This window comes from Corapipo altera, unplaced genomic scaffold (assembly GCF_003945725.1).
Source record: "Corapipo altera isolate COAL_440 unplaced genomic scaffold, ASM394572v1 58, whole genome shotgun sequence".
Classification (NCBI taxonomy): domain Eukaryota; kingdom Metazoa; phylum Chordata; class Aves; order Passeriformes; family Pipridae; genus Corapipo; species Corapipo altera.
Genome location: NW_020884898.1, coordinates 3,619,143 through 3,645,786, shown reverse-complemented (window position 1 = coordinate 3,645,786; position 26,644 = coordinate 3,619,143). Strand labels below are relative to the sequence as shown.

General features: G+C 49.2%; 2 protein-coding genes across 2 annotated transcripts; both read left to right on the top strand.

Annotated features, from left to right (window-relative positions):
* The first annotated feature begins 276 nt into the window (after positions 1-276).
* Positions 277-2,520, top strand: LIPT2 (lipoyl(octanoyl) transferase 2). The gene is made up of 2 exons (XM_027648637.1): positions 277-790; positions 1,855-2,520. Exons 1-2 carry the CDS (start codon positions 277-279, stop codon positions 2,076-2,078), a joined length of 738 nt encoding a protein of 245 aa, XP_027504438.1. The 3' UTR covers positions 2,079-2,520.
* KCNE3 (potassium voltage-gated channel subfamily E regulatory subunit 3) lies at positions 2,383-5,217 on the top strand. The gene is made up of 2 exons (XM_027648821.1): positions 2,383-2,434; positions 4,408-5,217. Exon 2 carries the CDS (start codon positions 4,421-4,423, stop codon positions 4,730-4,732), a length of 312 nt encoding a protein of 103 aa, XP_027504622.1. The 5' UTR covers positions 2,383-2,434; positions 4,408-4,420; the 3' UTR covers positions 4,733-5,217.
* Positions 5,218-26,644: the final 21,427 nt, after the last annotated feature.

Here is a 26,644-nt window from a genome sequence, read left to right as displayed (position 1 = left end):
CCTGTCCCTGAGCCTACACTCCTGTCCTATCCCCGCCTCTTCTCCCAATCCCGCCTCCTGTTCTCATCCCCGCCTCCTGTCCCCATCCGCCAGCCCGTCGCTGTCCCCCTGCCCATGCCCCCATCCCCTCCTCACCGTCCTCCGACACTCCCTCCCTCCCTCCTTTCTCTCTCCCTCCTTTCTCTCTCCCTCCTTCCTCTCTCCCTCCCGTCCGCTCGCCCCGCCCGGCGGCTCCCGGCGGCCCCGGCGGCTGCGGGGGCCGGTCCCTATGTCGCCATGTCCGGGGCCCCGGTGCGGGTGCTGCTGCTGGGGCCGGTGCCGTACGCGGAGGCGCTGCGGGTGCAGGAGCGCTGCGTGGCGGCGGCGCGGGCGGCGCGGGGCCCGGTCCCCGCCGCTGGGGCCCGGGCGGGGGGGGGCGGCCCCGCTGCCTTGCGCGGTGACAGCGCGGTGCCCGCGGAGAGCGTGGTGCTGAGCGAGCCGGCGCACCCCGTGTACACGTGGGGCTTGCGGGGCGCGCCGGACGCGGCGGCGGCGGCGGCGCTGCGGGCGACGGGCGCGGGGCTGGTGGCGGCGCGGCGCGGCGGCCACATCACGTTCCACGGCCCCGGGCAGCTCCTCGCCTTCCCCGTGCTCGACCTGCGCCGCCGCCGCCTCCCGCTCCGCGGGTACGTGGCCGGGCTGGAGGCGCTGGTGCTGCGGCTCTGCCGCCGGCTCGGCCTGGGGGCCGCCCGCGCCCTCCCGCCGCCCTTCACCGGAGTCTGGATGGGCGACAGCAAGTTGTGTGCCATCGGTGAGCGGGGACGCGGGGCAGGGAGCGGGTGTGCACGTGTGCACCGCTCCTCTGCAGACGAGCTGAGACATGTGTTCAGCCTGGAGAAGGGAAGGTTCCAGGAATAGCTTAGAGCTCCTTCCAGTGCCTGAAGGGGCTTCAAGAAAGCAGGAGAGGGACTTTGGGCAAGAGCCTGGAGTGACAGGACAAGGGAGAATGGCTTCCCACTGCCAGAGGCCAGGGTTAGATGGGATATTGGGAAGAAATACCTTCTGTGCCCAGTTCTGGGATATTGGGATTAAAAATCAGTGTCCAGTTCTGGGCTCCTCAGTACAAGAAAGATAAGCGACTGGAGAGGGTGCAGTGGAAGCCAAGAAGATGACTGAAGGACTGGAACATCTCTCTTATGAAGAGACTCTGGGATCTGGGCCTGGTTAGTTTGGAGAAGACAAGACTGAGAGGGAATCTCATCAGTCCATACAAATATCTCCAAGGGGTGTCAGAGGATGGTGCCAGGCGCTGTTCAGTGGTGCCCAGTGACAGGACGAGGGGCAGTGGCCATAAACTGAAACACAGCACCTCAACATGAGGAAAACCTTCTTTCCATGGAGGGTGGCAGAACACTGGAACAGCTGCCCAGGGAAGGCGTCCCCACCTTGCACCCTGCGCTTATTAGGCCCTTACACCCATGGATGGGTGCCTGCAGCCTGGTCCCCAGCCCTGCCCCCTTCCCTGTCCCCCTCCACAGCCCCACATCCTACACTCCTTTCTGCAGCCCAGCACCCCCAGCTGGGCTCTGCCACCTGGGTCTGGGGTCCTTCAGGCCAGACTCCCCTTTTGCAGTACAGCCCTGTGTCCAAACCCATGGAAACTCCAGCAATGGGAGGTGCTGGGGGATGCACCCCATCTGTTCCAAAATTGGGGAGCCTTCCTCTAGGTTAGGGTTTTCCCTGGCAGAATTGGGGAGTACAGCATGCGGAGGGGAGGATATTTATAGTGACCTGGACAGTGTAGTCACTAAATATCTCACACTGGGACATCCCTGGTGATGGGTGCTGATGGGTGGGTGCTTTTGGCCCCTGCAGGTGTGCACTGTGGCAACCACATCACCTCGCATGGACTGGCACTGAACTGCTGCACTGACCTCACCTGGTTTGACCACATCGTCCCCTGCGGGCTGGAGGGGAAAGGTGTCACCTCGCTGAGCCATGAGTTGGGACGGCACATCACTGTTGAACATGTCCTGGAGCCCTTCCTCGACTCCTTCCAGGAGGTGTTTGACTGCACCTTGGACTTTTCAGGAGATTAGGACTGTTGTGGTGCCTTGGCCTGGTGTTTTGGCAAAGCCACGGCATGGCTGATGGACATCGTGGCAGCCACCTGGGGCTTTGTTGTGAGACAAGAGCTCTTGTGCCTTTGCCTGTAGACTCTGCCTGGATGGTGGCACAGAGGTTTAGGCTGCTGCTTAAACATCCAAACCTCCCCTGGGGCTGTTCTCCCCAGGCCCCAAGGACTCCATCCTTCAGCTGAGACCATCCCTGTATCACCTGCTGGGGAAATACCCAAATAGGTGCTTTTGTGGTTTTTTTTCTGCTGCTCTCCCCGCAAAAATCCAAAATTTGGGTGAACACTCATGCGCCAGCTGGACTAGAGGAACAGGAACTGGTGGGTCGAGCATCCTTCCCTTGCTGATGGATAAAAAGAGGCAGATTTTATATAAAGAGAGTTGCTGGGAACTTTTGCTGCCAATCCTTTGCTAGTTTATTTTCCTCAAGACTTTATGAATAATGACCTTTTTCTCACCCTGAACCCAGAGAAATTCTCACCCTGGGATCAGGGAGAGTGGAAAATGGCTGTAAATGGTGGTTAAAAGGCCGCTGGAGCGATGTGAATGGGAAAAGCAGGAGGAGGAGGGAGAGGGGTCAAGGTGCCTGAGGAGAGAAACTGATTTTAATCGACAGGGATAAGAAAGTCCCCTGAGACTAAAGTCCCTACATCCTGCTCCAACAAGACCTGACCCCCACCCACAGCCCCTCACCACTGCTCTGGGCCTTCTTTCTTCCTCACAAGTGTTAGGGTTTCTCTGCATCTGCTCTCAGGGTTTTGGGTGGACCAAGGGTGCAGCTGGGAGCAATGGGGCTGGAAAAAGAGGAAAATCCCATTTCCTGGAGCAGGCTCAGCTCTGGGAGGGAATGGTGAGCAGGGAAGAGCGTGCCCAGGCAGGCTTGGTGCCAGTGTCAGGGCTCGGGGACAGACGGATGAGGAGGGACAGGAAAACGTGACCGGCAGCGTGTGCCGGAGGGGAAACGCAGAATCCAGCTCTCCCAGCCCCATACGGCCCCTGGTATCTGGCTGCGGTGAGGGGGCCGTGGAAGGACCTATGGGGTTGGGCTGGTGACCCGTGGCGGGGCTGGGTGGCTGTGGCAGGTGGCTCTGCCCGGGAAGGGGAGGAGACTGGCGGCACTCCCAGCCCGGCCGCATCCCTTCCCACTGCCTGTGATGCTCAGTCTGGCTCAGCCTGGCAGCAGCGCAGGCAGGGAGGGCACCCCGGGTGAGTGTGATCTTCCCTTCCTACTTCCTGGCCCCCATTCCCCTTCCTGGCCCCACACCTTCCCTAAGGTGGGTCCCCCCATCCTGCATCCCATCTGCGGGTATCCTACTGCAGGTCTTGCCCTAAATCTTTCAAGTTCAGCCTCCTCCTGCTTCAAACTTTTCTCTAAGTCAGGAAGGCAGCCAGATCTGAGCCCATCGTGGCTGCTCAGCCCCTTCCTCCTCCTCTGGGGTCTCATCCTGAGAGGTGCACGCTGAGTTTGGGGTGACCTTTCTCGGGGGGATCAGCTGCCTGTGCATGGGGTAGAGCTGCTGGTGCTTGGGAGCAGGAGGGAAAAGGGTGGATGCCTGGGGGGGGTGACAGTGTTTTGTAGGGCCAGCATGTCCCAAAGGACAGCACACGTGGGGGACTGTGTCCTGGTGTCCCTTCCTGGCCCAGGCAAGGGAAGGTGCACAAGGGCACAGAGGGGGCATATGGAGGTCCAGGGGGTGCTGGCAGAGGGGCACAATGTCCAAAAGGGAGGCAGGTCAGAGGAGGTCTGGGACCCCTAGGAAGGGAGGTTTAGGGCAGCGACCCCTTGATATGCATGTGTCTACAGGGGTGTGTGGGGAGCTGTGCCAGCTCTACACCTTGCAAGGGTACAGGATATGTGCCTGCCATCCCCACACATTCCCAGGGAAAGCAGACCTTGAAACCAACTGTCCTGGCCCCCAGGTCAGCTTTGTTCCGTTGTCCTCACAGGACACACGAGAGGGGGTCAGGCAGCTGCCTCAGAGCCCCGGGAGCTTTATTCCCTTTGTAGAAGGAGTGAAATTTAAAGAGGGGGCTGCCAGGAATGCAAAGGGTTTGGACAGCCCTGCTCTGTGGTAGAGGAGGTGCTTTAGGGATCATTTTGGGGTCATTGTTGCGTCCAGCAGGACCAGGGGCTGCCAGGAATGCAAAGGGTTTGGACAGCCCTGCTTTGTTGCACAGGAGGTGCTTCAGGGATCATTTTTGGGGTCACTGTCGCATCCAGCAGGACCATCATCCTGGGAGCTGCCCCACCATGAGGGCAGCCTGTTATGAGTCTCCCTGTCCTTTCCTGCAGCCTAGAGAAGGACATGGAAGAGAACAACCAGACGGAGACCTGGCACCAAAGCCTGCAGGCTATGCTTAACGCCTTAAACCAGACACTGCATGGGGTCATCCTCTGCCCCGGTGACCGCTCTGCCACCACTGCTGCTGCTACACAGAACACCCGCCTTGGCCATCCCGGCCGGAACGACAACGCCTACATGTACATCCTCTTTGTCATGACGCTCTTCGCTGTCACGGTGGGCAGCCTCATCCTGGGCTACACCCGCTCCCGAAAGGTGGACAAGCGCAGTGACCCGTACCACGTCTACATCAAGAACAGGGTCTCCATGATCTGAGCCTGGCCCTAACGCCTTGTCCCCATAGAGCCAGTGGGTTTGGGGTCAGGTTGCTCTGCATATCCCACTGTCTGTGGGATGTGGCAGTGTTGCCGGCCCCAAATCTCCTGGGAACCCTCACCGTGGAGATGCTCAGCCCTGGTGTGAGCAGCACCAGGATATCCTCACCAGGGTACAGCTCTTGGCTGGCAGGAGCTGGCAGAATGCAAGCCACAGGCAGGTCCTGGTCCTGCAGACCCACCTTGACTGAGCCCCATGGGGACAGGGATGGTAAAGGCAGCTACTTTCCCACCTGCTGAGGCTGGTAGGGGTCTTCCAGGAGAAAAATTTCCCATTTTCTGATGCCTACTGGATCAACCAGCATTGACCTCCATGGGCTCCCAGCAGCTGTGTGACACAGGCTTTTCTGGTGCTGCAATCCTGTAATTTTTGAGCTGGTCTAGGCCCTGCTTTTCTGGCAGGGAATTAAAGGAGGTGGTGGGTTCCAGGGTGGTTGTGTTTGCTTCTTCTCTGACTAGAGTCACTGCTGGGGGCAGTCCATGGGGCACTGCTCCATGCCAGGGCCTGGGGGATGCTGGAATGGCTAAACTTGCTCCCTGTGTGCTACCAAGGTGGATTCAAGGGCAATCCCTGGGTGGCATCACAGCCCCTATGATGGGAAAGTTCCTGCAGGATAGAGCAAGCCTACAACCCAAGGAGCTGCTTTGTCTCTGCTGCTGTCTGGAGAGTGTTGCTGGAGCCGTGGGCACACTGTGAGCATGGCCCAAGCCTGGCTGGAGTCGTGTGGCTCCACGCATCTCCAAAGGTCTCTCCGAGCTCCGGACGGTGATGCTGGAGTTTTTCCTGCTTCCTTCCTGCTGTCAGCTGTAGCTTTGGCCTTTTGTACTGCAGGTCCCAAATGTGTTTTCCACAGGGTCAGGGCGCAGTGATGGACGGGAAAGGGATGTTCTTGGGTCCTGCTTGGCTCCTTGGCTTTGACTCTGCTATTAAGCTGGCTGGGTTTGGATCTGGTCTGTGGAGTGGCCGGTGTCCAGAACAGTGAATGTCCCTGTCCTTCAAAACAGGCTGTGGGGCAGCACTGGTGACCCAGTCTCCCACAGGTCTTAACCTGTTCATAATGGCATAATGATTGTCTTTAATTGCAGCTAGATTAGCTGGCCCACAGGGGCCTTTCTGCCTGCATTCCAAGGTTAAACACGGCTGCACTCCTGAGCCCAAACAGTGGCGCCAAACCCTAAACCGAAAAATGATAGTAGGTGTGAGAGTGTTTGGGGAAGGGCTGGAAACCTTGGCACCAGAGGCACTGATATGGCAGCAGCTCAGTGACTAATTCCTGATTTTCCACACCCTCTGCTTGGGCACAAAACCTGAAGCAGGGGTTTTGGGGAGCTCGCTTTGGGGCTGATCCCGCTGGGATTCCTGAGGCAGCAGGGCTTTCTGGGGTCCAGGTGCAACCACTGTCCTCCAGCACCTGGCCCAAGCAGGAAGTAGCTGGAGAAGCTTTATTGTGTTTGTCTTTCAGTTGCAGCGCTGGGAAAGGAAAATAAACCTATCTGCAAATAAATCAGGGGAACTGGGCCAGGTGGGGACAGAGACACATAATCCACTCTTGGGTTTCTTCCACCACTGTTATGTTTGTCCTCCTCCGATGAGAAGAGCCATGGAGCAGCCTCGTATGCCAGGGGCAAGATGTGGGGCCCTGGAACGGGATGGGTGCTGGATGGTGAGTGTGGTGCCCCAAATCCCCCCTGGTGATCTGGTCTTTTTGCTTTTCCCACTTCTGTGAGAGAGGGATGAATCTGGTGAACCTGGAGTCTCTTCTTCTGCTATGACCTAAGGGGAAAAACCCTGTTAAAGGGTGGCATATCATGAGAATGCTTTTCCCTAGTCCAGCAGACTCTAAATGGGAAAATCCCTCCTACAAGACATAGCTTCTGCAGATCATTACCCACCTGATTTCTGATCCATCAGCAGCTCCTCCTGTCCATCCCTGCAGTTAAATTTGGACCATAGCCTGTGGCAGGGGTTCTCCCACCCTGCAGCTGCTGGCTGGATGCCACCAGGCTGGGTGACAAGAGGCCAGTGCCACCTTGTGGCAACTGCCTCAGGGTCCCAGTGCCACATGCTCCTCTTTCCCAGGATACTCTGGCATCCCCGGGAGCAAGAACAGATGGACTTCTCTCCACGGGACCTTTGGCTCCTATTTGGCTGCCCTTGTCCCCATGGAATCCACATCTCTGGCACAGGGGAGTCACAAACAACAACAGATCTTTCCCCACCAAGAGGGCAGTGTGGAGACACCTGCAGATGCCACCACTTTGCCCCAGCCCACAAGCAAACCAAACCCACCACCTGGATTAGGAGAGGAGTCACTGCAGGGGGCAGGTTTGCCTGAAGCCTCCCCACCCCAAAGGTCTTTGCATCTTATATAATTCCAGAAGGGGAAAGCCAGAGGTGCTCCTGTGCTCCTGTGCTCCAAGGTGATGTCTTGTGCCCAAGGGTTTCGCTGTAAAACCACACAGCACAGCTCCCTGCCACATGGTAACCCAGCCTCCAGATTAGGCACTATGTGAAGTTCCTAGTTATACTTGCAGAAGGATACCCACCATACCCTTCACAAGTTTTCTGGGCTATGTTACAGGGAAATATCAGAGGCTGAGGGAGCTGGGGTTGTTCAGCCTGGAGAAGAGGAGGCTCAGGGGAGACCTCATCACTCTCTACAACTCCGTGAAAGGAGGTTGTAACCAGGTGGGCGTTGGTCTCTTCTCCCAGGCAACCAGCAGTGGGACAAGAGGGCACACTCTTAAGCTGTGCCAGGGGAGGTTTAGGTTGAATATTAGGAAAAAAATTTTTACACAGAGAGTTATCAGACATTGGAATGGGCTGCCCAGAGAGGTGATGGATTCTCCGTCCCTGGAGGTTTTTAAGATGAGACTGGATGTGGCACTTAGTGCCATGGTCTAGTAACCACGGTGGTGTTGGGTCAAGGGCTGGACTTGATGATCTCAGAGTTCTTTTCCAACCCGGTCAATTCTATGATTCTGTGATTCTATGATCTCTGTGTTCATCTCTGCTATTCATGAATTTGATTCCATGAATAGCAGAGTGATGGATTCCATCCATCAGGGGCAGCATCACAAGGTCTCTAGTTGTCATCAGTTCTATGACTTCTTGTAGGTCTATAAGTGTTTATATCAGTTCCCCCTCCCTTCAACTGCCCCATCTTGTAGACTAAGTCACAATAAGGTGAGATGGACTCCAGAACATCCTTCCTGGAACCTCCACTAGGGGAAGGGTCTCCATCCAGCCTCTCCTTTAGCCTCACAGCACCAGCTTGCAGTGCAGGCAAAGAGTAGGGAAGTGAAACCAGTGCACTCTGTCAGAGCCTTTCCAGAGGATCTCCCAGGAATTTTCAGATTCTGTTCCCTTTCTTGGTCCTATCATCTCTCTCCTCCCATGAAGGCTCCCATCTGAGCCTCCTGTTTCCCAGACTTCTGCTCTGGGCAGAAGTGGTGGCCCTACTGCCAGCCATGCAGAAGCATTTGGGGCTCAGAGCGAGCTCCCAGGGGCTGGCTAAGTGGTGCTCCACAGCAAACTCTATGACACGTAGCAGAGAAAGCCATGTCAACTCACTCACATGACAACACCAGCAGCCTGGTTTGAAGTTCCAATGGGAACTCTAAACTGGGGAGTACCATTCCTTCTGTCAAGAACATAAGCAAAGCCCAACCTTTTAAAGATTTTTCACAACTTGCAAAAAATAGAAGAGATAATCAACTGCAAAGCAGCTGATTAAGTTAAAAAAGGAGGGTTGATTAATAAATAAATTAATTAGAGGAAGAAAAAAAGAAAAAAATTCCCATCAAACTTGTGCACACAATGCATACACACACAAACAGTAGCCTACCTTTAAATTTTAAACACACCATGTATAACAACTCCTGATACTACTCTGGAGTTACCAGGCATGAATAGAGACCAAGTTCTTATGTGTAAAATTAGGAAACGAGAATCTGTCAGTAACAATTCCAAAGAATAAAGAGTTTGCCAGATAATACAGCGCAGTCAGATATTCGAGCATGGATCTAAGAAATTCAGATAGATATTCCTAAAATCATGGGGGAATCAAGGGCTGGCATAGCAAGCAGAAAATACCAAGTTACATTAAGTGTTTATAAAGCAGTGAAAAATGTGCCACACCTGCAGGCAAGCCCAGTTTTCTACTATAGTCTTTTGTCTCACTGCTTTAGTACCTGTTAAAGCCCTTATTGCACCACTGCGCGTACCCAGGGTAGCTACAAGATTTCACACGATGAGGAACCAGGCACCAAAAAAGAAGTCTCTTTAGGTCACAACCCCAATCATGCATACTGCAGAGGTAAAAAAAAAACCCAACAAAACAAAACAACAACAAACCACAGAAGAAAGGGGGGGAGGGTGGAAGGGAAGGCATTAAAGACTGGGGCAAGCAAAGCGAGAATCTTTGACTGTGCCTTCGCCTCCCAAACCCCACAGCGGAGGGCTCCTGAGCCACCGGCTGTGCCCCTTTCTGGACAAACCGCTCCTGCACCACTTTCTGTGAAACAACTTCAACTTTAAAGAAACTTTTATCCTTCTGGCGACCGGCTCCAGTAACTGCTCGGCGTCACACGGGCTTCAGAAGGCAGCTGCTGCGCGAGCCCGGCACCCGGGGGAGCCTCCCGGTTAAGAAAGGCGGAGGAAGGAGGCGCGGGCACCTCTCCCACATCTGGGAACAGCCCGGAGCCGCTCCTGCTCCCGATGCGCCTCGGCCGCCAGCAGCCGCTGCCCGCCCGGGCGGCCGAACCTCCGCCGGGGGAGCCTCTCCGGGCCGAGCCTCAGGGCACGGCAGGGGCCGAGCGGTGGGGATACGGGCCTCTGCCCCGACCCCGCCGCGGGCGGTGGCTCCAGCCTTCCTCCCTCCCGGCGGGCCTCACTCCCGGCCCCGCCGGGGTACCCGGCGGCGATGCCAGGCTGCGCCTCCCTACCCACCCCCCCCCGCACGGACACCTCCCCACCTCAGACCTGGAAATGAGACCGAGGAAGGCAGCGAGAGGGATGGATGCTCACGGCCAAGTACCTGGAAACAGGGAGATGAATGGAAGGAGAGCCTCGGGCAGACGGAGGTGCCCAGACCGGTCCTCGTCCCGGTCCAGGCGCGGTGGCAGCGGGGATTTGTCCCTCGTCCAGCGTCGGAGCTTGCAGTGTTCCCAACGTGGCGGGGGAGCTGTCATGCCTCCTGGTACAAGAGCAAGTGCCATACTCATCCACCGGTAACCTTTCCCTCAAGGGTTATGAATTTCAACCAAGTAACAAATTTGCCTTGGAAGAACAAATTAAAAAAATTGAACCCTGAAACGTTCCAGGTTTCAGTAATGCACAGCTGTCAGCACAGAGTTAGTTACAGCAACTCTCTGGGGCAGATGGATAATTGCAGTGCTGTTGAAAATCAGTGGTATAAACCTGAACTTCCCTCTAGGAAATTTTGGGTTTCACTCCAGTGTACAACAGAGAAATTCCTTTTATGTTCAAAGCATATCTTTCTGTGGTTTTAGTTCAAGGGTAGTATCAGTCACATCGACAATGAATTTTTGTGAAAGACTTCTATACTATCATAAACCACTAAAACTAGAATCCAATAGCAGAACACAATGTAATAATAATAATAATGAATTATAATAATTTATAATAATGGCCAAGAGCTGTGACATTCACCATATACTGGACTGTAAATACTTAGTATTCCAAAAAGTATTTGGGATTTTTTCAGACCAGGTCAATTTCTTGAACTGACAAGTTGTCTCCATTGTAGTTTTGTCAGGCTTGTTCCAGGTTTGACAGAAACAACTCATTTCTCAATGTGATTAGTTAGAAACAGCATCCTTATCAATCAATACAGGACATTCAGTTGCTTTCATACACGTGCACATGTTTATACACCATTCATATCAGCTGCAATATTTGTCTTTCAAGGTCTTAAAAGGTCTAAAGGTCTCTTGCTTTAAACCATCATTGCTCATGGGAATATCAAAACTGGCACAATTTCAAGCCCCTGCCAAAATTAATTGACAAAGACACCCAGGTAGTGGCCAAGTGCCCACATAAACCAAGAAACCCTTTCTTATTTAAGACACAGATGTGTGGGAGTATTTGAAACACTGCTACTAAACTGTCCTAAGGAGCAGAGTGGTGTTTGAACCTTTCACAAGCCATCCCAGGCTCACCATGTGTTAACGTTGCCTGTTCCACTGCTCTCAGTACCTCAGTGCACAAAGCAGCGCCTTTTGTCCTGTGAAAACAGAAAGCTCCTGCTGCCCCCCCAACAGATTAGGTCCAACTTGTTGCTGGAGTCTGGAGGTCAGGGCAGGGTCTCTTCCAGATGGATACAGCTGTCCTTGGAAACACCTTCTCCACTGCTGTGCTTGATTTAGTGCAGGTCTTTCCCTGCCAACTAACATACCAAAGCTACTTGGCTTTTCAACAAAATTTCAACACTACCGCTACCTTTATTTCAATGTTTCCTTCTATCTCCTAGGATCAATAGGTAGGTCTTGAATCACTCAAATTTCACTCTGCCAGCATTCCCTTTTTTGTTCCTTCTGAAGTAGGTAATGTCTCCAGCAACTATAACCTACTTGTTGTTTGAGACTGATGTACCTACACGCTTCACACACTTTTTTCTTTTAACGAGAAAAATATGTTAGCAAATCTCCTGTGCTCACCTGCCTTCACTATAGTTGAGGGGATTTCAGAGGGAACTCCAGAGAACTGCCAACTGCACAGATTAAAATAAAGTTTTCCAGAAGTGTGCTGTCCCATCAAAGCAACAAAAGAAGGGAAGTCCCAGGGACATCTTCTTGCTCTTATTTAATGAAAATAAAGGGGACATTTGGGGAAATTGAGCAATATTTTACAGTAACTCACATCTGCTGACATGGAAAAGGTTCTGTATTTAGGCAAATGTTACTACTTCTTCAATGGGCTGGAGAAACCTAGAGAAGAAAGAAGAAAATTATGAAAGAGTCTGGGAAAGTAAGAGGGCTGGTTCTTGGGAAGAGAAAGAGTAAACTAGAGCTGAGCAGGGAAAGGACAGTACTGAAGTAGTAGGGGAAGACCAGAGGCAACCTCAGGGCAGATAGGCAAATGGAAGGTACTCTAAGCAGACCAGCAATGGCAGAAGGTTCAAAGCCTTTTGTATTCAGAGGGGAACAAGACAGAAAAATCCTCTTCTACCCTATTCTGTGTTCTCATGTCAACTGTTTCTTTTTACAGGGACCTGGCTCAGCTCAGCAATCTTTGCCAAGTTTTACAAAGTTCTTTGTACTTTACCTTCTCTGGAGCTCGCGTTGGCTGACATGGATTCTTTGGAGTGACAAAGCCTTTGAAGTTAGTGAGAAAGAGAGCAAGTAGAGACCTCTTGTCCTAAAATCCAGGGTTCTTTGTTCCTCTCCTTTTATTTATTCACCTGTAATAAATCCTGCGTGCTGGTGGAAAAGGCAATCTGAAATTCCTTCTGTCGTGAGGTCTGTTCTTTCCTCTGCCTTCTGGATGGACACATTCTGCAGTTAATATATTTCATCACTCTTCCCTGGATTTCTGGACTAATAACCTATTGTAAGCAGAGCAATTTGAGCCACTAACCAGTGAAACCTGTACAGATTTAAGGAAAAGGATACGATACAGCTGACTCAAGTTGCCATTATTTAACAGGGAAAGAAAAAAAGGCTGACTGAAATCTGTGACACAAATTCAAATAAAATAAAATAAAACCAAACCCACTAAGGTGTGCTGCGTGTTGGAGGCTTATATCAGGACATTGGCTCAGGTGATTCAACTTTTCCTGCCTATTTGTTTTCCAAGTCCTTGGGGAGCATTTCATCATATATTCAGTTTCCTTCCCAATCACCAAAGCTAACTTCTGCTCTTTGAAATTACACCTTTGCACTGTTCTCATGCTCTTGCTACCAGAAACATGAAGGTGAGGCCATTCCTCTCCCCCTCCTTCAGCAGCCTCTGAACCACTCAGCTGGAGCACCGCTGGTTGCTCTCTCACAGTACTGAGCCTGCACGTTTTCTCTTTACAATTTCCATTTCCTGGGAAAAAGTTAACTTTAAAAAGCAGTAGTTAAACTCACTCATCTCTTGTTTTGTTGTGTTTATACAAATACATTGATGGCTTCCAATCAAAGCCACAACTGAAGATCACAAAAGCACCTGTGACTACCGTGGAAAAAACCCACAGATAATTTAACTGAAAAAAATTATATTAATGGGCATTTAGTCTCAGGAAACTCTAATTTGAGGAATGCAAGGTTGAAGACCTCTTTGTAACATACATGATGGGACATGACAGGTTTCAAGGCAAGTTGAATCAGCACATGATTTTCAGAATGCAAGGAACAGTTGTCTTCTAAATACCGAGCAACTCTTGCTTGAAACATCACCCAAGATTGATTTCTAAAGGTTCCACTGGCACTGCACCTTCTTTTATCCATTGCCGGCCAGCCTGGGAGTGTGGAGAACAGCCTTGGGAACATGTCTGTGTTCCCTTCCCTGGTCCTTTGTGAGAGCTCTTTCTCCAGGAGAGCAAGGAAGCACTGAAACTCAAAGCCCAGTTCTTTCTGGCAGTCCATTTCAATCAGCAACCACAGTCAGTCTCTGCTGCAGAAAAATGCTCATAGAATCATTTAATCATGGAACAACTTCGGATATGATTGTTGTAACTTCTTGATAGCTGGGATGAGGTTGCTGGATACCCAGTGGGTATTTGAAAGTCAAAAGAGAGAAAACACAGTACTAGTGAGTTACTATTTTAATGAAAGACTCACTGGAGGCACTTTCCCTTCCACTGGTGATCTCTCCCACTAGAGGGTACTCTGCAGCTACCAAAGACAGTGCTCTGTGCTGAAGCTGCACTCAACACGAGCTTCTTTGGGGGGCCTTAACAAAAATACACTGGAAACACTTCTCTAACGTACATCATGTAACGATACAGAGAACTGGGAGGAACTTTTCCAGCTCGAGCCCTTAAAAATGTAACTTTTTTTTTTTCCCCAATACCGGTCTTGGTATAGTTCTGTGGGTCCTGCCACATCAATAGCATAGATCCTTCTGCCTGATTTCTTGTGAGACATCAAAGAGCATCCTGGGACATGTCACCTACTCACTAGCTTGCCTGGTTTGATTCTTGCTGTTGCTCAGATTTCCACACATGTCTGCTCCAGGTGCTGCAGCAGGGACACACAGGCTCTGACCCTGGTCCAGGCTGGTGGCTGGCACTTGGCTTCCCTCACTCAGGTCTCCCCAGTTACCAGCACCCAGGCACATGTGGCCTATGGTTCTGGCCCAGCTGCTGGCACCAGTTCCCCATACACATATGCACACCAGCTAGGGCATCCCTCACCCAGGAGAAGACTCAGAAATGGAGTTTATTTGGGAGCTGGGACACACCATGGGGAACAGGTGCTGGGCATGCCCAGACAAATGTACTGACCAGCCTCCTATATACCCTTTTATTCTTTTATCCATCCATTTTCCCTTGCTTTTTATTCCCAGATCCCTTTGATTCCTCCCCTTTCTCACCTTTGTCTCCTCCCAAAGCATCGCATAACAGTCCAGTACTATCCCAAAGTGCACTTCTTTTGCATGGCATGACACGTCCATACCCTTTCTTTTAGGCAGTGATGCCCCTCAGTTCAAAAGATGTTCTACTGATGGACTCATCTGGATGAGTCCACACAGACCCCACGGCTTAGGATCTCCTGGGACATCACTGGGAGAGGCTTCAGCGAGCTGCCCCTTCCTCTGAGTCCTTAGTCGGGGTTCCCCATCTGCCCTTGGGCCCCTGTGCTCCTCTTTGTGGGGATGGCTGATGTCTCTCCTTCCTCTCCTGGGCTGGGGAGCAGGTGTGGTGGGGTGTTCCTTGGACTCCATCACCTACCTTTTCCTCACTGTCCTCATTCATGGGTGAGCAGCCAAGCTCCTTCATGGATAACCCAGCAGATCCACTCTCAAATGCAATTTGGAAGTTGCTGTTCAGGTTTTCAACTTCCTCTGAAAACAAGCCCCTGCGATTTTTTTGCTTTCTTGGATTTCTCTTCCACCTTTTGTGAAGTGAGGTGCCTCGTGTCTGCTCCTGCAAGAGACCCAGCACAAAAAGCTCCACCCTACCTCGCATAGAGAAGTGAGGGGAAGACAAGAGGGTTCCCATTCACAGTGCAGGATTAGCAAGAGCTTGCAAGGGAAACAGGGAGATCAAAGCAAAGTGTCTAGGGGGTGAATAACTACTAGAAACCTTGGGTGTTTGTGTTACCTCATTTTGATAAACAATGTGCTGGTCTGTGGGTGTGTGCAGGCTCACAGAGGCCTTCTTGCCTAGGTCTTGGTGTAAGCCTGTCTCCTTTGCAGGTGTTCTGGGTGCACTACGGCTCTTCTGTCTAGAAAAAAACCCAACACCATTAATTAGTCACATAATGCCCAGATACCTCCTGGCATTTAGACTGAATTGTGCTAAATGTGCTGTTACTACCTGGATGGGTTTCCAGGGCAGGTATATAAAATCACCAACAAGAAACAGGCAGGGAAATTGCCAGGTGAACGCAGGAAAGCCACATAATTTGCAAGAAAATGGAAAGTATTCTTACTTTTCCCTTCTGTTTAGTCTCGTGACACAATATATCATCAAGATTGTCAAGGGCAACAGAACTATTACAACTGGCGTGATTATTGTGGTCTTCTGAACACCTGTGAAAAGAAACAGGTAAGTTCACACAGAACATGAAGTGATGCCAACATGTGTCTTCAAAAGGTTGGGACTGAGGTGAAACATTCAGCATTTTGTGCTCATTTATTCCTTGAAGGAGAGAAAGGAACAGTGTGACAACGTAACACTATGGAATGTAAGAAATTATTTTGGTTTTTAAATAAATGCTGGTAATGTCTCACATTTCCCTGGTATCAGGGAACCCAAACCCCAGCATTTTAGCTCTTGATCTATTTGTGTTCATCTTTCTGTAGGAAGATGCTTTATCATGACAGAAGTCTCCCATCCTTCCTGAGGCACATCGCCCAGCAAGATCTTCCATTTATCAGCCAGGAACCTCGTCTGCTGATAACCTCCATCTGTGGATACTGCTGGAAGGCTGATTGCATCTCCCCTAAATCAATGATTATATAGAAATGTAAACATACAGAGGCATATATACCTATGTTGCACAAAATAATGTATTTATTAGATCTATATGTGCACACAGCCATCACACAGACACAAAGGTACCACAGGAAAGAGCCTTCTGCATGGTTTCAAATCACAAAGTCTCTGTCTAGCATGAGATCTGAACTCACAACCTCCCCAACCACTCCCCAGTGCACGTCTCCATACAACTGCAGCCTACCTTCCTCTCCTTTTTTCTCCAGAAAAAGTGACTTTATTTTCCTTCCTTGTGGGTGTTCAAGCAGGCAATGCAAGGCATGGAGGTGGTTGGCAGAGAAGGTAAGTCTGCTTGCCACTGTTACAGTTCCATTTGGGTTCTGGATGTGGTGTATTTCAGGGGACTCATCCAGGCCTCTGTCATCCAGCCAAGTGATGGTGGGAGCAGGCTTTCCTGTTGCTGAGCAAACTGCAGCAAGGAGACCCTTGGTGGGCAGGTGTGAATCAAATTCAACAGTGAGCTCAGAAATTGCTGAGAGCAAAAAGAGAAGGTACTTTTTACAATCTGTGGTGAGTTTATGGTCAAAGCTGGATGGATCACCTCTCTGTGCAGGGTTTCTTATCCAAAAGCATCTCCTGGCTTACTTACCTTCACCTTCTCCGAGGAATGGTGTCAATCTGGAGACTATCCGCCAAGGAGATGCTGCAGCATGGAATGTCTCCATGCAGCACTGGAGGGGATAATGACCCACCCACCTCCTGACTACACCAGACCTGTGCTGAGTACCAGAGAGTAAGAAGATATTAGTGTAAAACTTACTTTGGATGTTGAGGCGTATGTCTTTGCTGAAAGAGCCATGACGGAACACATTGAAAATGCATCTGTAATAGGACTCATCCTCAAATGTGAGATTTTGGAGGGTGATAGCTGAGGCCTTTGAGGTTGCTCCAGTGAAACGCACCTTCTTCTGAAATGACCCTATCAGCCTCAGACCATGTATTGAGCTGTAGGTGGCTATGTTCTGAAAGAAAGACCCATTTGTCTTCTGCCAGGTGACTTGCAAAACCTCCATCGAGAGCGAGAAGTTGCAATATAAATTTGCCTCTCCACCAAAGGCTGCTAGGATGACACTATCAGATTTGATGACTTCCTTGAAACCTAGGAACAAAGCAAATCCCAAATCAGAGCAAGAGGAAAAACAATTCACTCACAGAATCATCAGAGTTGGAGGAGACCTTCAATATCATCTTGTCAAACTGTCAACGTAGCACCACCATAATCCCCTTAAACCATATCCACAAGTGCCACCCACATCCAGATGCCTCCTGAACAATTCCAGGGCACCAATGCCCTGGGCAACTTATTGCAATGTCTAACCCCTCTTTCATTCAATTATGTTTTCCAATGTCTAATCTGAAACCCCCATGGTAAAACTTGAGGTCAATTCTTCTTGTTCTTTCATTTGGGACAGGGCAGAAGAGACCAACCCCCACATCACTACAACCTCCCTTCAAGTAGCTGTAGAAAGCAATGAGGTCTCCGCCTCCTTTACTCCAGGTTAAACACCACCAGCTCCCTCACACACTCCACATGTGACTTGCTCTCTAGACCCTTCATCAGCTTTGTTGCTCCTCTCTGAACACGCTTCAGCACCTCAATGTCTTTCTTGAAGTGAGTGGCTCAAAAATGAACAGAGTACTCGAGGTGTGGCCTCACCAGTGCTGAGTACAGAGGGACAATCATTTCCCTGGTCCTACTGGCCACACTATTCTTGATACAGGCCAGGATGCCATTGGCCTTCTTGGCCAAAGAGACAGATCCTATCCAGTTGACTGTCAACCAGCACCCCCAAGGCCCTTTCTGCTGAGCATCCCTCAAGCCACTCCTCACCCAGCCTGTAGCACTTCTCCCATTAACCAGGACTGCTGGTGACTGATTTAAAGTGGCTCATCAAGCTCTCTCACCAGTTCCCTCATCATTCTCATCCAGGTCCATAGACTTGTGGTTGTCTAATTAGCATAGCAGGTCACTAACCATTTCCTCCTGGATTATGGGGGCTTCAGTCAGCTCCCTGTCACTAACTTTCAGCTCTGGGAGCTGGGTGTCTTGAGGACAACTGGTTTTGGTATTAAAGACATAGGAAAAAAAGGCATTAAGTAACCCAGCCTTTTTCTCACCTCCTGACACTGTGCTACTCTACTGGGAAGGCTATAGTGCCTTGCAGCATCCCTTCATAGAGCTCTTATCTTGCAGAGCTCTGGAGCAAGGAACTCCACCACGTGGCTGTGTGGCACACTGTGAGAACTCAGACAGCTTGGTCTCACAAGTGGCTGTCGCGTCTTTAGCCTCTGCTGTACATATCCCGCAGAGAGAGGAAGGCAGCATGGGAATGGAGGGTGGGCAGGCTCCTTAGGAAGCACAGCAACCACCCAGAGAAAACATCTGTCACTCCCAAGAGTGTCCCTGCTCCCCTGTTGCTGGCACCTGCAGGGCTGTGGGGGAAGGCAGAGCAGCCCCGTGCACCCCGCAGACAAAGGGCTGTGCAAAGGGCTGCAGGGGGTTATCCCCCTGCTCCAGCCTGTCCCCAGAGAAGCGTGCACCACCCAGACACGTGCATTAGAAATGCAAACCTGCACTATCCTTTGCGCTGAGGAGCTTAGCAAGAATTAGAAAGAAGGGGAATATATAGGCAGAAAATACAGCTTGAGTGCAAAGATTATCTGAGGTTCCCTCTCTGACCTGCATTTCTCAACTTGAACAACCCCCAGGTTTCTAGCTGCTATTCCAGACACCAATTAGTATTTTTTAGTCAGGATGGGGTCTGGATCTCTCTGCTCACCAGAAAAGGCTGGTGTTGCTCTAGAGTTAACCTGGTGCGGGTAAAGGACACTCCACTCACCCATCGCTGGTTCCTCTGGCTGGCAGCCTCCACAGAGCAGCAGGTGGCAGCTTTCAGCCCAGAAAAGCAGGGAGGAAAGCATCGTGGGACAAAGCAGTTGCCTGAGAAAGCTCATCTCTTTCCTCATATCCCTGAAGGCGGCTGGTGTGCCCAGGGGTAAAGTTGAAGATTTTGGCGCCTTTTTGAGCGCGCTCCTCGGAGGCCAATTGGCAGTGCCAGGCAGCAACTGTTTCAGGACCCTGGTGAATCATTAATCACTGTCTTCTGGCAGCACTGGCTCCAGAGCTGGAAACAAACAGCACCCACTTTTTTTTTCTCCCCCAGCAGCAAAGCTTGGTGTTGTTCCTCACAAGCCCCCTGCATCTGCTCTGCCACGAGCCATCTGACGGACTTGCACCTCACACGGTGTAATTGTGGGATCTTCCTGGTAGGCAGGAGTGGTGGCTGGTGGAGAGGGAAGAAATGAGGGACCACAGGCCCTGACAAGCCCTGACAGCCCCTCCTCTGTTTCTCTTTGGCAGGAAAGGAAGTGTGGGCAGGCAAATGCTGCCTGTGGATCACTGCCTCTGCTGCTTGCTGGACACCACACTGAGTGCCAATACCAGACTCCTGAGTGAGATCACTTTACTCCCCTGGATCTGGCAGAGAGGAATCACAAGCAAGAACAGATCCTTTCCCACCAAGAGGACAGTGTGGAGACACTGTAGATGCCACCACTTTGTTCCAACCCACAAGCAAACCAAACCCACCAACTGGATTAGGAAATGAGTCACTGCAGGGGGCAGGTTTGCCTGAAGCCTCCCCACCCCAAATGTGTTTGTGTATAATTCCAGAAAGGGAAAGCCGGGGTGTGATTGTGCTCCTGCACTCCGAGGTGATGTCTTGTGCCCAAGGGTTTTACTGTAAAACCACACAGCATAGCTCCCTGCCACATGGTAACCTGGCATTGTGAAGTTCCTAACTGTACTTGCAGAAGGATGCCCACCATGCTCGGCATATGTTTTCAGTAAGAAAGGGAGAAAGCTGTCTTACAGGAAAATATGAGAAGCAAGTACCACGTACACTCTGTGTGTGTCTTTGCTGTTTATAAATTTGACTCTTCCATCCATCAGGAGCAGCATCATCAAGTTCTCTAATGCTCATCAGTTCTGTGATTTCTTGCAGGTCTACATGAGTTTGCATCCTCCCACCACCACTCCCTGCCCCATCTTGTAGACTAAGTCATAACAAGGTGAGATGGACTCCAGAACATCCCTCCTGGAACATCCACTAGGGGAAGGGGCTCCATCCAGCCTCTCCTTTAGCCTCACAGCACCAGCTTGCACTGCAGGCAAAGAGCAGGGAAGTGAAACCAGTGCACATCAAACACTGTGTCAAGAGCCTTTCCAGAGGATTCCCCAGGAATTTTCAGGTTCTGTTCCCTTTCTTGGTCCTTTCATCTCTCTCCTCCCATGTAGGCTCCCATCTGAGCCTCCTGTTTCCCAGACTTCTGCTCTGGGCAGAAGTGGTGGCCGTACTGCCAGCCATGCAGAAGCATTTGGGGCTCAGAGTGAGCTCCGAGGGGCTGGCTAAGTGATGCTCCACAGCAAACTCTATGCCAGAGAAACTCAAGACAACTCATTTTCCCCTTCCCAGGGGCAGAATTGCCAACCAAATTCACTACACTGACAAACTCAGAAACCTCAACAAAAACAAGCATCAGAGATTCTTGCAGAAACAGCTCAAGGCAAGAAATGATGAGAAAGGACAAGAGAGGATGCAGCTATTGCTGCGGAGGTTGCACAGGGAGCTTTCCTGGCTTAGAAGGGCCAAAGAGCATGTGAAGGTGAATATGCTCAATGCACATGGCACTTGCACCTCTAGAGGGGCCTGGTAACAGGTCAGATTATTGAAACAGAATCTGTCCAACTTCTCACATGGTTTCCCACATCCTCCTTCCCTAACTTTTACTTTTTTCTGTATAGTTCCTAAACTTTGTACACAGAAAGGAGCTTTTTTTCATTTTTCAGTAATTTATCAAAGTTTCTGGAAGATGCAGTTCTTTTTTTGTTTAAACAGAACTATCCCAGAGGACTGCTTGTCCAAGCCAGACCTCAATGTTTTCAACTTTTCAGATAAAGCAGCATACTCAGACTGTGAGTACTGAAGGCTGTGACCTTAATTACTTAATTCTTATTTTCCGAAGAAAAAAAAAGTTTTAAAGTCTGCCTAAGTGTGCTAGGTTTGAGTTGAAAAGACAATGTTCTGGGGGCTTATTCCTTTTTCAGGCTTTAGTTTTGCTATTTGTGCTGATGCCAAAGATCATAATTACTAGTAAAGAGAAAGACAGTTTGTCAGAAGTTTTATGACACTGTACTTCCCTCCACTCTTTCTGTTGGTTCATGTTTATTGTTCTCAGTTATGCCACAGGCCAAGGGACACCCTGCTCCTGCTTACAGCCTGGGTGAAAGGGAGAGGGGGAAAGGAAATGTTGGCTCTCTCCTGGCTGCAAGCTCAGACACACTGCTGAGCTGAGAGGGGCAGACATCAGCCTGGCAAAAGCCACGAGAGCAGGTTATCATCCAAAAGGTTCAGCCCCCTGGTTTCCTGCTGGTAACATAGTTTCTTCAGTTCGGAAGTTATGGGGATTTTACTCTTTTGATCACAAACCTATTGAGGAACATGGAGTTTTGCAATACCCAGTGCCAGTTCCTCACTTGTGTGTCAGCTCCCAGCTGCGCCCAACCCTCATCTTCCCTGGCTGCATCATCCATACCCACTCTTATGTCATATGCTGGTCATCAAGGGTCAAAAGAGACCATCCATCACTAATTAACTCTGCAGACTTTGCAAAACATGACACTTGCTCGTGCTCTTAAGTGGTATGCTTTCCAAGCACTCCTCAATTCTTTTGCCAAGACCTTGGCACATGTGGTTTGGTTGCAAAACTGGGCAAACTCCTCAAGCCAATTAGTCTGCTATTGCCTACAGAAGAGAGGCCACAGAGAGGTACAGATTCCAGATAATGGTCTCAATGCGAAGATAATCTTGTGAGAAGTGCCACTCCTGGAAGTAGCCAAAGGCCTAATCATCCATTTTCTAACAAATTACCAACTTGAGAGATTTCCTGTGAAAATTATTCCTGCATTTGACTCCATTTAGAGAATCAAACCCTTCCCCCATCTTCAGGCTCTACGTGTGCCCTTTTGCTCTGATCTTTCCTCCCTCCTCCCTCCCTAGCTCCCACTTGCCAGATCAGCCCTATGACAACACTAGATGGAGAAGAACAAGAGGTGCCCAGCAGGGTAGAGGTGATCCAGGCAGGAGGACAGCATCTTCAAAGGTATGATGAGACAGAATAACATCAGGGAGAGGAAACAACCTCAAACCAGCCAGGAGAGACAAATGACGTGGCTGGGTCAAAACAAAGCAAAGCTAAGGACAAACTTGTTGTTTGTGGCAGAGGTATTGCACTGATTGATAGTTCATCAGGTCTGGATCCTATGGACAAGAAGAAGAGCAAAGGAGGAATAAACGTTATAAGGCAATGAAGAAAGCTGTAGAGAATCAAATAGAGGGTCCCAGACCTTCTCACTCACCTGTCAGGAAAAACATCTGTCCCCCTACTGATGACTGGTGACCTCTGGCTTCAGTTTTTCCAAGCTGGCCTCCCAACCCATGTCTGCCAGTTCCACAGCAGAATGATACAGAGCCACAAATCTGAGAGCAGAGGAGTTAAAACTACACAATGACCACAAGATCCTTCTACTGGGCCAGAGCCTGCTGGAGAGCCTGGTACATCACACCCCTTCAGTTTGGGGTGTTATTACCTGTGACCCAGGATTTCACCTGCTTTTGTTTTGCATCTCAGTCAGAAGGTTTCCACCCCAGAGGAGCCTGCAGGGAGCTCAGCACTTTCTCTTGGTGATGCAGCAAAGTCTTGGTTTCCCTATGCAGCCTTGAGCTAGATTCCAAGGAATGTTTTCTGATTGTCTTGATGTGGTCAGAAATTGTTATAATGCAGATTTTCAGAAAGAAATGTTGAATGTATATACATAAATACTGAAGTATTGAATAGAGAACTGACACCTTGTTTCTACTGATAAATCCTAGAAAGTAGACAGTGTACATTTAATACCCTTAAAATTAAACCATTCTAAAGTAGGTATGCAAAGATTTTAATTCCCCCTTGTCTCCTCTTTGTGTATAGGTTCCGGTATTTAGAGAAAAACCTGCAGCAAACAATGATATTTCTTGTTACTGAAATCCACCACAATCTCACTTATGAAAATAGCTACATTCCTATAGACAAGGAAGGCTCAGGGCAGACTGATTTCTTTAAATCTAAAATGTAAGCCTGGGTGTTTATGATGAAACACTGGACTTTCTATAGTTTATTTGAGGGAAAATATCAAATAAAATATTCTGATTGAAAAAAATTAACTTTTTTTGACTAAAAGTTTAGGTTTTTTTTTCTGCTAACTTTTCATTGCATCTTAGTCTTTCATGTATAATTTCAGATGCTGTTTTACTAGAAAAGCTTCCTTTTCCTCCTTTTTCTTTAGGGTGGTTAAAGACCACAGCTTCTGACAAGGTAGAGAACTCAGAACTCTGTTTATATTGTGCATGGGTTTTAGGCTGAGGATTCCCTCAGTCTTCCCAGAAATTTCAGATGGCTTTTTTCAAAGCTGAGCAGACTACAACAGAGTCCACAAACCAAACTCTTGTCCACAAACACTTGGGCAAGAGTTCATTGCTCCTTTCACACACAGCTTTATATGTGCAAAGATGAAAGAAGCAGATATATGAGAAAGCCCTTTGTATGGCTTCCAAAATGTGAGTAATTACTGGTATACTGAGAGTGAAAACAAAAATATACTTGATTTCTGTCTACCTGGTTTGATAGTCTTATTTATGAAAGAAAAATGTACTCAATTAGTGCAATTCTCTTGTTTCAGCTATTTCCAGGGCTCAAGTGTTGAAAACTGAATGAAAAACAATAGGTCATATTTTCTTCCATTTGTGAGTTCATAGGAAAATTTACTGGTGTGGTATTTAGATGAATTGTTCCCCTAGGGTCAGGGGAACTGATGAATGATGCTTTCAAACTTCCATCATCAAAATAAGGTTTGTTTTCACTGTATGAATTTAGTCCCAAAACAAAGTTCCTTTTCACTGTATGAATTTAGTCTCAGCCCACTGCCAGTAGTGGTTTCAGAAGAAGAATATTCCTCCTATTTCAGCCATGACTTGTAAAATATCTAAGGCCAGATTTTCAGCTACATTTCCAAGTCACTTCTTCAGCCAGAGCTGTTGGGGCAACGCATTTGCACCTTACTGCTCTCTTAGAACCAGGAACCCAGTACCTGGGCAGAGAAAAATACCAATACAATACATTTTTGAAATAGCCTGACATGCCAAAACAGGAACATGGGCATTTTATACAGCCTGAGGACCCTTCATTATATATCAACATAGATAGATAGATAGATATAGTATACCATCAGTTAAAAAGGACACTCCTTACATGAGTTAAAACCTTAACGCAAACTGGTTAATGTCAAGATCAAAGGATCCCAGAGCTGAGAGGTGCAGGCTAAATTTGCTTTATGAAGAGAAACACATTACCCAGAGCCAATTTTACTCATGTAAGAGGCAAGCAGGAGGGTGACATTCTCACTTGCTTTCTTTCCATCTGTTAGGAGAAATTATGCCCTGCATCAATACCACTGTTGCCCTGGGCTGGACAAGTGGCAGTGACAAGGGGTGGCCAAAGGCAGAGTTAGGTGAGACCAACAACTGTCCAGTCCCAAAAGAGACAAACTCCTTCTGATCCCCTCAGTCAGGTGCTTGTTTGTCTTTATTTCATATTCTTTTTTTTCCACCCAACGGCTAAGAGCTAGTTAATTATCCAGTCTGTATGCTTGCATTCAATTTGTTGCTATGTGAAGCCAAACTCCACTGCACTAGTATACAGCATTTTATGGCACTGCATCTTAGTAGGTGGCTTTGTATAGCATGAAGGTAAATACATGTATTGGTTTTAAGTGTTCTGCCTTTGGATGTCATTTGCTGTTCTCATTCCAATATTGTGAAAGAAAAATAAATCTTGTACAGAATTTTGCTTATGGGTAAACTGCCTCATCCCTCTCTTTTACTCAGTCTCTGGATCTATCATGCCACAAAAGCTTCTCACAATTCAGCATTCAGCTAAAAAGCAAAAGAAATTGCAATCCCACAGATAAACAGATACTTTCATGACTCCAAACCCTCCTTTCTCCCACTCCAGGTGATCAGCTTGTAGAAAAGAATAGTAGGTAACCTATGCTGTCTTCCTGGGTTTGAAAAGGTTTCTTTGCAACTTTGTTCCTTTCTTTCTTCCCTCAGAAATTTGTTTTAATTACCTATGTCCAGACTCCCTGTTTCTGTGAGAGAATCCTTTCTCTCTTTTTTTTTTTTTTTTTTTTGCAAGGACCCCTTAGTCTAAACAGTAGCAGAAACTCTATGTTCAAACTCAAGTAAGCCTTTCTAAATTGCAAGTACAGACTGTGCAGAATGCAGGCTGAGGCTGCACAGCCTGCTCAGGAGGGGTACCAGGGGCTCTCACCCCCTTCCTGTTCTCCACGAACCCAGGGGTAAAACCTACTTCTCCCCAGCCTCATCCCTCACAGAGGAAGAAATAAAGCTGCAATGATGGAAAAATTTGGAAAAAACATTGCTTCCTCCTTTGAAAATTAGGGAGCTGAGGAGAAAAAATCCCAATTGTGACAGCTGCAGCCAGTTCCCCTTTCCCCTCACTCACCAGCTGCTCTATTACTAAGTGTTAGGGAGCCTAAAAAAGCATTTTATGGCAAGGACCAGATTTAGTCATTCTCAACTCACCCACTTGGTTTCATTTTAGGTTACTTGGCTTTTTGACTACAACTCAGTCTGATTCATCTGGGATGCCCATTTGAAATAGATGGATGAGGAAAAACCAGATGACATGCACTTGCTCCAGGAAGCCAGAAAGAGAGGAAAAATCCTGCACTTGCAGTCTTCATGCTCCCCACAAGACCAACATCAGCCAGGTGGTCTCATTTCTCCTTCCCTGGGTCTATAAGGTTTCATGAGCATATGGTGCAATTCAGAGAATTACAGGAGATTACAGCTCAGAGCTGACCTACAGGTTATAAGCAAAGAATTTTCACCATAGGTAACACTTGTTGCGCTGTCATTGTGTATATCTGCCCATATGCAGCACCCACCTGCAGCCATCTGCATTCCACTGCACTCGCTGCTACACCAGAACAAAACCAAAACACACCAAGCAGCCCTACTACCCCTCCAACTGCTCTTTTATTGCCCTGCTTCCTCCTGCAGATGGGTGGGCTGCCCGGAAACACAAGGCAGCTGTGATGGATCAGGGAAATTACGATGGGGGCTGTGGAAACCACTGAAGAAGAGGGGAGAAGAAAACGTATTTGTGCCTTTTGCTTTTGCTTTACTTTCCAGGAAAGGCTGGTGGAAGTCAGAGTTGGCACTTCCACGTGCCTGATGACTCTTGGCTTAAAGCCTGTTGCTCCTGGCGCCTGGGTTGCAGTCTTGGCCTGATCTCCTGTGCCCTTTGGGGAACAAGTTCAACACTTGAAGCTCACAGCAGTGTGCTGGGCTGCTCCATGGGTTTTCTGCAGCCCAGTTCCTTGCAGAGGTCTCCTTTGGCCCACCAGCAGCACTTCCCAGGCTAACAGCCCTACAAAACGCTGCCTTGTTTCAGAAAATTCCCCCACCTCCTTTTGAGCTTGCAATGTTAAAATATTGAAAAGGAATAAACATAATGTTCAAACCCCCAGAAAATACAAAGAACAAGTTTCATTAAGTGGATCC